Source organism: Giraffa tippelskirchi, chromosome 2, assembly GCF_054371585.1.
Source record: "Giraffa tippelskirchi isolate mGirTip1 chromosome 2, T2T-mGirTip1v1.2.pri, whole genome shotgun sequence".
NCBI lineage: Eukaryota > Metazoa > Chordata > Mammalia > Artiodactyla > Giraffidae > Giraffa > Giraffa tippelskirchi.
Window position 1 is genome coordinate 170,509,107 of NC_137276.1, and position 12,492 is coordinate 170,521,598.

Genomic DNA, 12,492 nt, shown 5'->3' on the forward strand with positions numbered 1-12,492 from the left:
GTGAAGGGTTAAGGAAGGTGGTTTTAGAGGACATTGCTGGTAAAAGGAATATTGTGTACAAAGCATATGTATATATTCACAGATAGCAAATAGCATGGGTAGTGTTTAGGGTGCATGTGGAGGAGTGATAAGAGATGAGACTAGTCTGTTAAGCAGATCATAAGAATAAACATTTTGGGGTGTTATGCTACTAGCAGTAGAGAGCATTGAAGAGTTTTAGGCAAGAGAGTATGCTATCAGAGTTTCACTTTTTAGAAAGATGTTTAAAGACAGGTTGGAGGATTTGGTGAAAATAGAATTGAATTTAGAGGGATTACTACAGTAGTTCAGGTGAAAAATGGCAACTCCTTGAACTAAGGCTATGGGTTTAGAGAAGAGAGTGCAGTTTGGAAAAAGATTTATGAAGTGGAGTATATGTGATTTAGAGAGTGATTTAGAGAAGAAGATTCCTAATATGACTCCCAGGCTTCTGATTTGGGCAGCTAACTGGGTGGGCCATGGACTATGATCAGGACTTTAGGAAGAGAAACACAGAGATGTCCAGTAGACAGCTTGATGATGTGGATCTAAAAATGCAGCAGTGAGCTTTATGGAGAGAGATTTTAGTTTTCAGCATGTAGGAGATAGTGGAAGCCATGACCATGTATTACATGACTGACAGAGTGTTGTAGAGGGAAAAGAGAAGAGGGAGAGGTCCCAGAGTAGAGTCTTGAGGAAGCCCAACAGTTAGAAATGTAGGTGACTAAGGAAGCAGGACTCCTTTATGCTCTTTGACACTGAAAGGGTATCACCATTTGATTTAACTGTAGTTTTCTCTTTTCAGGAATGGTAGTGCTATTGGCCTTCCGGTCCCACCTATCACAGCCTTAATCACCCCAGGTCCTGTTCGTCATTGCCAAATTCCTGATTTGCCTGTGGATGGGAGCCTGCTCTTTGAATTTCTCTTTTTCATCTACTTGCTGGTTGCTCTGTTCATTCAGTACATCAACATCTATAAAACAGTGTGGTGGTATCCTTATAATCATCCTGCCTCTTGTACTTCATTGGTAAGTCTTAATAGGCCTCTAAGTTCTTCATGATTTACTTAGCCAAGAAACTAGTTGGAAAACTTTCATGTAGAAATTATTTTTCTTGGAATAAAATGTTTTTATATTAAAGCACAGATTACTTTCAGAATGTAATATCATAAAATTTTGGTCCATAACCAGAGATAGTAAAAATATAAATGAAAATGTAGAAAACGTTTAAGTAATTTATTATAACGGTATCACAAAAAGATTTTGATATGTAGCTTTCTCTACATCCAAGGTGGATGTGATCTGTCCCTGATTACCAGAAAGAGAAAAGAACATAGGGAAACATAAAGGAGTGTGTTTTCATTTAGACCAGGTTCTCTTTTTGACATGTATCTGCTCCTAACTGTAAGAGAAGCTGGACAATATAGCCCCTTAGCTGGGTTCATTGTTACCATGGCTAAAATTGGGTTCCGTTACAAAAATAAAATAGAGGCAAGAACTAGCTATCTCTGCTGAAGTACATCAAAGTATATTGTAGGGTTCTTCTGCTCTCTTTCCAGTTATTTAGGAACACTGTGGCAATCTTCCAGTTCATGGTAGTCAGGTGACCTGGTAGGTAAGTGGTTGGCAATGGCAGATGTGGATGGATGATAGAGATACACTCTAGGAGAAAGAAGACTATTGTCCTGCTAAATTGTATTTGTCTGAGACTTCTAAATGATTAGAAAATCTCCCTGGCCTAGTGAACATAGGAAATGTGGACCAAAATATTCAGGACTGTATGAGAAGGGAATAAACAATTTTATTTTAAATATTTGTATCATTTGGTTGCTCCTAAAATTAACTATTAAGAATTTTCTTTCCATATTGACCATCTCTTTGCTTAATACCAGGTGAAGAAAAGTTTAGTTTCTTTATTTTAAGAATTATAATGATTTAGTGCCAAATAATGTGCTTTTTTTAAAATAGGTTTTTTTTTTTTTCCTACCTGGATCATGAGCTTATTGAGTATAGGAACCCTACTTCATCCATCCTTCTTTGGCCATGGTGTTACAGAATGAGAAGGTTGGATTAGATGATCTTAAGGCTTCTTCCACTATGTAGTTCTATAATCTAAATACCTGTATCATAACAGTGACGTTGGCAAATACTTATTAATAGATTTACTATGCTGATTGCAAGTATTATCTTATTTATTCATCCTAAAAACAGGTAGGTATTACTCTATGATTCCCATTTTATAAGTGAGAAATATGAGACCTAGAGTATTATGAAACTGGCTTAAAATCACATGTGATCAAGTGAGCACTCAAATCCAGACCTATCTGCTATGCTTTACTCCCTGTAGTTATTCTTTATTTACTCCATGAGTACCATTGGTTAGTTCATTATACTGTTTACACTTTGACATCCTATGGAAACTTCTCACTTAGTGAATTTTCAGGTTAATCACAGAGCTCTTCCCAGTCAACTTCTGACAATTTCCCAGTCAATTTCTGACAAGAGTTCTTGTAAAAGTCCTTTAGAAATGTTGCCTTGAAGTGAAGGGAGCCAGTGCTCCTATTGTAATTGGGAAGCTGCTGACTCTAGAATTATGCTTCCTTTGCTGTGACTCATATCACCAGAAGTGGGTGCCTTTTACCTTGCCCCTCTCCCCACTTCACTCAGTTTATGTGGTGCCTTGTGGCTGCCAGATATTACATCTAGTAAGTTCAGTTACAAGAAAGTTTGGACATGTAGTTTTTAGCTTTCCAGTCTCTACAGTAGAGGAAGGCACACTTAAAGGAGAGTGTCATGTGAACTGGCTAACTTATCTGTCACATATGATCCTTGATCACACAAAGCTTAAAATTTAATTGTGGAGCAATCCCACTGCTGGGCATACACATTGAGGAAACCAGAATTGAAAGAGACACGTGTACCCCAGTGTTCATCGCAGCACTGTTTATAATAGCCAGGACATAGAAGCAGCCTAGATGCCCATCAGCAGATGAATGGATAAGGAAGCTGTGGTACATATACACAATGGAATATTATTCAGCCATTAAAAAGAATACATTCAAATCAGTTCTAATGAGGTGGATGAAACTGGAGCCTATTATACAGAGTGAAGTAAGCCAGAAAGAAAAACACCAATACAGTATACTAGCACATATATATGGTATTTGGTCAGTCGGTAAAGATAACCCTGTATGTGAGACATCAAAAGAGACACAGATAAATTGAACAGTATTATGGACTCTATGGGAGAGGGTGAGGGAGGGATGATATGGTAGAATGGCATGGAAGCATGTGAATTATCATATGTGAAACGAATTGCCAGTCCAGGTTCAATGCATGATACAGGGCGCTCGGGGCTGGTGCACCAGGATGACCTGGAGGGATGAGATGGGGAGGGAGGTGGAAGGGGGGTTCTGGAAGAGGAAAACATGTACACCCATGGTGGATTCATGTCAATGTATGGCAAAACAAATACAATATTGTAAAGTTAAAAAATAGAAAATAAACTAATTAAAAAAATTTAATTGTGGAACTATAAGTAGCATATGTGGAATAGCGAATAAGATTTTAGCTCATGAATCTGAGGGCCTGCATCAGTAAACTGTTAAAGATGAATGGGCTGCCAGAGATCTGATTCCTTCGTGCCACTGAAGGAATTCAAGTCTAGCCCGTAACAGCTTGATTGGGACGCTCGCCATGGGATTTACATTTCAGCTAGTAATTTGTCTCTTTTAAGCTTTCTTCCATTAGGCATGGCTGACTCAGACACTTGTCAGATTTATATGTTAGATTTTCCTTTTTCCTTTTCAAGATCTTAGTAATTTTCAGAAAGAAAATGTGGGCACCTGAATATGTAAAATATCATTCTAACTATCAAACAATTATGTGAGTGAGTCTTAACCCTAAGAAAAATACAGGCTAGTAGTAGTATAGGAAGTTATTTAGAATATTCAGGAGTGGAGCGCTCTGATTAATCAAATATTCTGGTTTGTAAAGAGTTAACCAAACGTAAATTACTGTTTTTCAATGATTTAGAATATAAGTGTGTTTAACAATGAAATACCTTAGGCACTTAAATTTTTTTTTATATTAGAAATGTCTTAGATGGACTGGTGATACATATAAATAAGACCCCCAGACATTAGCTAGGGGATGTAGTGAATTTGCTTGCATTATTTTAAAGGAGTAGGATGAGCACGGAGGAGTCTCAAGAGGGGATAAATAATTGTTAGGATCTAAACACTTCCCTGGTGACTCAGATGGTAAAGCGTCTGCCTACAATGTGGGAGACCTGGGTTCGATCCCTGGGTTGGGAAGATCCCCTGGAGAAGGAAATGGCAACCCACTCCAGTACTCTTGCCTGGAAAATCCCATGGACGGAGGAGCCTGGTAGGCTACAATCCATGGGGTCACAAAGAGTCAGACATGACTGAGCAACTTCACTTTCTTTCTTTCTAAACACTTAGAGATAGGGAAAAGGAAATAGTCTGAGAAGCAGTAAGCCATTCATTCTTTTGGCATTCTGACTGCTTTACCTTTAAAATGTATCGCCGATCTGGCAACTCCCAATTGCTGCTGACCCTGTTTGAGTGATCATGTTTTCTCACCTGAATTAAAAGCAATAGCTTCTTAACTGATCTTTCCCCAATACAGTATATTTTCCAGACAGCAATCAGCGTGAGAAGTTTAAAATACAAATAGAATCATGGCACCTTTTGCCTAAAATACTCCTATAACTCCCCCTTAGGGGGGAAAAAAAAAAACTCAGTCTTTTATTGCTCATTACCTCATTTCAGCCATCTTGCTGATTTTGAGACATACCAGGCATATATTTTCCTGCCTTAGAGCTGTGTGATTACTTTTTCCTTGCCTGGAGTGCTCAGCACCTGATCTTCTCTGGGCTGGTGTGTTTTTGTCATTCAGCTGCAACCTAAATGCCACCTTCAGCCAAATGCTGCCTTCTTAGAGATATCCTTCCTAATCACCAGTTTAAATTGGTTCTACACTTCCCTTCCCAGTCATTATTGGTTTTTTTTCTTACCAGCAGCATAACTGTTTGAAATGCTTTTGCTTGTTAGCTTGTTTATTGTTATTTCCCTCCCCTCTTAAGCAAACTGCGTGCCCAGCTCATATTTATTGAATGAGTTGAGAAATTCTGGAAGGAGAACTGTAGAAACTTAGAGACCTTTTGATCATCAACATTAAAATATATCCTTTTTTTTAAATAGGTGACCAGTTAGATTAATTTAAGTTTTCTTAAAGAGAGACCAACAACAGTAGTTCTTGGAAACTGGGAATTTAAATTTGACTCTCATTGTAAGTATGGCATTTTAGATAAATTATTCTGCAGGTTGGTACTTATTAACCCAAAACTGCAGTCTTTTCGTTTTAATACAGTAAACTTTCAAGAACAGAGAAGATTACATTCCAGATAGTTTAAAATAGTGTTTTAAAAGTTAAAGCAATTTGTCATGAAAGAAGGAGAAGGTAGGTAGTCTCTTTAAGGTCTCCCAAATTCCTGTGGTCTGTAAATGTAAGGTGATATAAGAAGACCTTTTGAGGGGGCAGGCTTCTTCATGTAGTAGTTACAGCTGGATATCCATATTTCTTTCTGATGTAGTTATTTGTTTCTCTTACAGAATTTTCATCTCATTGATTACCACCTGGCAGCATTCATCACAGTGATGCTTGCAAGGAGGCTTGTATGGGCCCTCATCTCAGAGGTAACAGCTCATTCACTGTATTCTATCACTTGTAGCTAGAGCTAGTCACTAGGATGTGTTCAGGTTGAAAATGTGAAGTGTCGAAGTATAATTTAAATGCAGTTATAAATTAATTTCTTTACTCTCACATGAGCTGTGCTAGTTTTTTAAAAATGTTTTCCCATAATATATTCAAAATTCAAGTGTGATATACTAATTCAGCTGTTAGAAATTTTATTTGTCCAGTAGGAGCTTAATTCTGGCTCCTGAGTACTTCAGTATAATCTTTCTAATTTTGATAGTTATGTTAAAAATAGGATGGATTTTAGGTAACTGTTACTAGGGAGAGTTGCATCTAAAACAGTGATTCAAGTAACATTCACTTGGAATTAATTATTTATATACCATTTGTGGAGTTGCTAGCAAGAGTAATTTGAGTTTATTAAAACATAGAATTTTTAAAAGACAGCATCGACATTTGCATAGGACTAATTATGAAGATTAGAACCTAATTAATTAAAAAGACCATGGTAACATTAATATGATCTTTTTATGAAATGACCATTGTTAAAATATATTTGTAAACCCCAGTGAAGAAGGTAAATGTGTTTTTTAAAAATTTAGCTTGTGCCCTATAAATGAATACGAAAACAAAAAATGTTAACTTAGCTAAAATGGCTAATAATTTTAATTTGTTTATAACTATGAAATTTTGAATAAATCATTGCTATAATCACAGCTAACTTAGGGTCAACTCTTTTCTTCTAAAACATTCATGGGAAGTCTGTGTCTGCAGGCTCTGATTTTCAGGAACCTTGTTTCTGTGAGCACAGAATAATTGCAGATAATTAAGTCATAATCTGAAAGCTGTTTGAAGTTAACTTTAAAACATTGATAGGAAGAGTGCAGGTTTTTCACGGTGGGAAAGACTATCTATAATTTTTTAATCTCAAGGTCTTTATTTAGGTCATGAAATTAGATTCTTGCTTTTGGATGTTTGAGAAAGTCTCTTCTTTCTTTAGAGGAACTGAGTGGGATTTTATGTTTACATCTGTTAAAAGAGGCAAGGAATGATTTTGTTTCATCTTTTCAGTTACTTAGAAATGGTGCTTGTGTATGTCAAATTAGTATGTAAACCCTTCTAGTTAGTGTATAAGCCCTTCATAAACAGAGGTTTCTACTTTGGAGCTACAAGGGCTATAACTGGAAAAACTCTATTGTTTCTTTTACTTAAGAATAGTTTTAACAGCTTTTGCATGACTTTAGAGAGTTTATTGTTGTTTAGTCACTAAGTAGTGTCCACCTCTTTGCGACCTCGTGGATTGCAGCACTCCAGGCTTTCCTGTCCTTCACTATCCCCTGGAGCTTGCTCAAACACATGTCCATTGTGTCGGTGATGCCACCCAACTGTCTCGTCCTCCGTTGCCCCCTTTTCCTCTTGCCCTCAGTCTTTCCTAGCATCAGAGTCTTTTCCAATGAGTAGGCTCTTTGCATAAGTTAGCCAAAGTATTGGAGGTTTAGTTTCTGCATCAGTCCTTCCAATGAATATTCAAGGTTGATATCCTTTAGGATTGACGGTTTGTTCTCCTTGCAGTCCACGGGACTCTCAAGAGTCTTCTCCAGCACCACAGTTCAAAAGCATCAGTTCTTTGGTGCTCAGCCTTTTTTATGGTCCAACTCTCAACATCCATGAATTGACCACTGGAAAAACCATAGCTTTGACTATATGGACCTTTATTAGCAAACTGATATCTCTGCTTTTTAATATGCTATCTAGATTGGTCATAGCTTTCCTTCCAAGGAAAAAAAATTTCATGGCTGAAGTCACCTTCTGCAGTGATTTTGGAGCCCCTCAAAATTAAATCTGTCAATGCTTCCTCTTTTTCGCTATCTATTTGCCCTGAAGTAATGGGACCAGATACCATGATCTTGGTTTTTTGAATGTTGAGTTTTAAGCCAGCCTCTTCACTCTCCTCTTTCACCCTCATCAGGAGGTTCTTCAGTTTCTCTTCACTTTCTGCCATTGGAATGGTGTTATTTGCATATCTGAGGTTGTTGATCTTTCTCCTGGCAATGTTGATTCCAGCTTGTGCTTCATCCAGCCCAGCATTTTGTATGATGTACTCTGCATAGAAGTTAAATAAGCAGGGTGGCAATGTACAGCCTTGACAAGCTCCTTTCTCAATTTTGAACTGGTCTGTTGTTCCATGTCTGGTTCTAACTGTTGATTCTTGACCTGCATACAGGTTTCTCAGGAGACAGGTAAGATGGTCTGGTATTCCTACCTCCAAAAAATTTTCCACAGTTTGTTATGAGCCACACGGTTAAAGTCTTTAGAGTAATTAATGAAGCAAAAGTAGATGTTTTTCTGGAATTCCCTTGCTTTTTCTATAATCCAATGGACATTGGCAGTTTGATCTCTGGTTCCTCTGCCTTTTCTAAAACCAGCTTGTACATCTGGAAGTTCTCAGTTCATGTACTGTTGAAGCCTAGCTTGAAGGATTTTAAGCATTAGCTTGCTAGCATGTGAAACGAACACAATTGTACAGTACTTTGAACATTCTTTGGCATTGCCCTTCTTTGGGATTGGAATGAAAACTGATCTTTTCCAGTCCTTTGGCCACTGCTAAGTTTTCCAAATTTGTTGACGTATTGATTGCAGCACTTTAACAGCATCATCTTGTAGGATTTGAAATTGCTCCTCTGGAATTCCGTCACCTCCACTAGCTTTGTGATTAAGAGCTTGGGCTCTAGAATATGGCAGAAATGATAAATACATTCAGGTTCTGCTGCTATGGTGACACTAGGCAGAAACAGCCTTTTTTTTTTAAACTAACCCTGAACATTTGAGAGTGGAGGCACTGAAGTAATTCCAGTGGCTTAAATGCCTTCCCTTGACTTTGACACATGAGGTACACTGGCATGAAGTATGTATCGGGAATAATATGCAACTATTTGCCATGCTGTTACTGAGAACAGCTTGAGCCTACTCCACAGTTTTGAGGCTCAGGCAGTAGTATTAATTAACTGCTTCTATGCATTTATAAGTAACTACACAAGCAACATAAACTGTGTGTATATTATTTATGCTGTGTATTGATAGCATGTGGGTGAACTAAGAAATGGATACATAGGAGGTACCTGGAAAACTCTTCCTTTTCCATGTGCTGTTGACTCCAGAGAATTGTTTTTCTGAGTTCTGACATCGCTGTTTCAGAGCTTATAAGAATCTGTCATTTTCCCCTGCATTTCACTCATTCTCTCCTTCCTGGTTCAGTTTGTAAGAAAATGACATTGCAGAGCCTCATGTTTAGGCAACTGTGGTTTCTTACTATATTTAATCAGTTTTAAAGATTCTGGATTAAAGAAGAGTATTTGAACAGCTGTGATGTGAAGAACTAGAAGTAAGGACCATGCATTATTTTCATGTTTGCTAAAGTAAAAAAAAAAACAGGGATTTGTCAAAGAAGATCTCATTATTTTTTGAAGTTTCCATAATTTATTAAACATTAATTCAGCAAGCATATTGGGGGGAAGATTCAAGAAAAATAGAAACACTGTTGCTGCCGTTGAGGCCATTGCAGTCTAGTCTGGAGTGAGATAAACTAGTGGCTCACTATTTTTATGTATATAAAAATCACTTGGTGTGTTGTTAAAATACAGGTTCCTTAACTTGTGAGTTTGTTCCCTATACCTGATGATGAAAGCAAGTAGGAATTTGCATGTGCAGTGAGCAGCCCCAGTGATTCTGATGAGTGCGGTTAATGGAACATACTCCGGGAAGCCCCAGTGTAAATAAATTAGACAATTTCATAAGAACTTGTGTGGAGGTCGGTGTGAGGCACTATGGGAATGCAAGGAGGAAACAGCTAACTGCCTGGAGTCATCTGAATCTTCAAGAAAGAGGAAAATAAGGCAGGATGGGCAGTTTTTCTTCTTTTCTTTTCTCCTTCCCTTCCTTTGTTTTTTTTTCCCCCCACAGTTTACCTTCCTCTAAATTTACTAAGTCCTTACTGGAGTCACATTGCTTTTGAGTAAGGTCATTTATAAACTTATTTTTGGTGCTTCCAAACTTACAGGCCACTAAGGCGGGTGCATCATCAATGATTCACTACATGGTTCTGATATCAGCTCGCTTGGTGCTACTTACTTTGTGTGGATGGGTACTTTGTTGGACCCTCGTCAATCTCTTCCGAAGCCATTCAGTCCTCAATCTCCTTTTCCTTGGCTACCCGTGAGTACTCCAGTTTTACTATTTTGTTAGTAAGTCTTAAGAAATTATTTGGGTCATGCCAGATGATGGTATAAAAGGGAGGGAGATGAAATTCTTCAATGCAAATCTGAAGTTTAGGCAATTGGAAAAAATCAGTGGGTAGGGTGACCATATAATTTATTTTCTAAACTGGAATACAGTTGGGGCAATAGATATAAACTAAGGTTGTTCCTGAGTGGTACCAGTGGAGAAGATTTTCATTAGCTTTATTTGCCATATAAAATTCATGTACAGTAAAATTCACAAATCTTGTGTACATTTGCTGAGTTTTGATAAATACATATACCTGTGTAAATCAAAACATCCCAGTATGGGATAGTTGAATTGTGGTGTTTTATTGTAGATATTAGCTTATTAAACATCTTGCATGATTTTTTAACTTGTATACATTTGGCTAAAACCTTCTTTATTAGATGTTAACAGATAGCTATCATTTATTCAACTCTTATTGTGTGTTAAGTGTTGGGCTAGGTGGTACTTATAAACATAACCTCATGAAATCATTACAATCACCCAGGAAGTAGTATATTTAATCTGCTGTAACAGATCCAACATACTAGAGGCTTTAAAAAGTTAGAAATTTATTCCTCTCTCCTGTACAGTGTGTATTTCAGTTATGTTAGATAGTTGTAGTAGCTCCATGGTGTTAGGACCCAAGCTTTTGTTATCTTTTTGCTACACTTTCCCTAGTAGAATACATTGTAAGGGAGTCTGGAAAACTGAATCTTTAGCAGGGGAGCTGTATCTCAACTAAAATTTCTGTTGCTATGGAAGAACAGGAGAACAGTAGCTATTGGCAATTTTTGACATGGGTAAAGACAGATTAAGCAGTTGAAAAATTTTCCTATGGTTAGACAATTAATGAGAAAGACCCAGGTCTTTTTGATTTCAGAGCCATTGTCTTAACCATTGCTCTAAATTCAGTAGTTCTCAAATGTGGTTCCCAGAACAAGAGCATCACTATCTCCTAGAAATTTGTTAGAAATAGAAATTCTCAGAATCAACCCCAAACTGAAACAGAAACTCTAGAAAGTATGGCCCAGCGATTTGGCTTTTAACACAAGTCCTCCGGATGATTCTGATGCTAGCTCAAGTTTGAGAATCATTGCTTTATACCATTTATGATGCTATAGCATAAGCATGAATTTATATGCTTCATGACTGTATAAAATGAAGGCATACTCAGAGACTGTGTGGCCAAGTCTGACTTTGTGGCAGGAGAGTCTTTCTGTTGGTTGTACTCTGTAAGGTTGTAATTATAATGCTTAAACAGTTATTTAAGGCACTCATCAACTTGGTTCATACAGAATGAATTTTCTTTGTTATAGACTTCATTTTTCATGATTCAGATTCCTTATAAGGTGTATATTTTACATCAATTGTTTCTGTATTTCTAGATTAACGTTTCACCTGTTTGAGTTGAAAACAAGTTATTTAGTTATTCTGTTTACCAACAATATCTGATTGAATCATTTAGAAGATTAACCATATCTAACTTGAAGGCTAATTATGGATATATCAATGAATATTTTGGCTAGACTGAAGAGGATTAACATCATCAGAATGACTAGCAAACCTTTTCATTTCTTTTTAGATATGTAAAGAAGCTAATTTTTGGAGGCTGTCCATACCCTTGTCAAACAATGAAATAAACATGTAATTCAAACAAATTTTATGTCTAAATATATTTACTAACCCTCTTTAAAATTCTTTAATGAATCATTTTTGTACTTCACAAAACTCTCCATGCTCTAAGCCTTTGATGCTACCCTGTATCAGTTATCTAGTGACATATGATGCTGTAACAAACATCCGCAGAGCCGTGGTAGCATACATACCACTCTGTGTATTTATTGTGCATATGTTGGGATCAGCTAGAAGTTAAGAGGCTCTCCCAATCTTATCTTAGCTGGGTTCAGTCTCATGTTTGAGGTTGGTGGTTGTCTGTTTAGGCAGCTAGGACAAGTAAACTCTGTTCCATGAGTCTTTCATGCTCTGACAACCTTCTCTGGACATGGTCGCATGAAACTGACAGAGTGGCAAAAGAACAAGCCTGAATGTAAAGCCCATTTAAAGCTTCCCATCCTAGCGTGTCTGCTGACATCCCATTGGTCAAAACAGATCACATTGTTGAGCCCAGGACAGAGATTAGACAGGGTCACTGCCCACATGTAAGGAGGGCTGTGCAGTTACATGACAGTGGTGAAGCTACTGGGAAGGATAAAGAAATAGGGCCAAAAAAAAAAAAGAAATGGGGCCATCATTGCAATCTACTACACACCCCAGCTCTCACCCCGACTCCTGCATGTGTGGTTTCAGCAGTATTGAACTTGCAGGTTTCTCTAGCTTTTGCAGTTTTGCACATGTGTGAGTTCTGCCTGATACTTTTGCATTTACTCCCCTCCCATGCTGCTACTCCAGGGCACATTCACTTTAGATCCCAGAGCTGCTGCTCACCATCCTCTTAATTAGTAATAAACTCATCCTCTATCCCTCTATA

The 12,492-nt window shown here is 37.5% G+C and overlaps 1 protein-coding gene across 8 annotated transcripts in view; it reads left to right on the forward strand.

Annotated features, from left to right (window-relative positions):
* Positions 1–12,492, forward strand: part of TMEM39A (transmembrane protein 39A) — a 28,667-nt gene that overhangs the window by 8,698 nt on the left and 7,477 nt on the right. For all 8 annotated transcript variants that reach the window (XR_014077364.1, XR_014077367.1, XR_014077366.1 and 5 more), the window contains exons 3-5: positions 824–1,046; positions 5,657–5,740; positions 9,799–9,953. Coding sequence is in view for 3 of the 8 variants with exons in the window: in XM_081571973.1 (XP_081428099.1) it covers positions 824–1,046; positions 5,657–5,740; positions 9,799–9,953 (462 nt within the window). In the remaining 5 variants the exon portion in view is untranslated. The remainder of the gene's footprint in view (positions 1–823; positions 1,047–5,656; positions 5,741–9,798; positions 9,954–12,492) is intronic.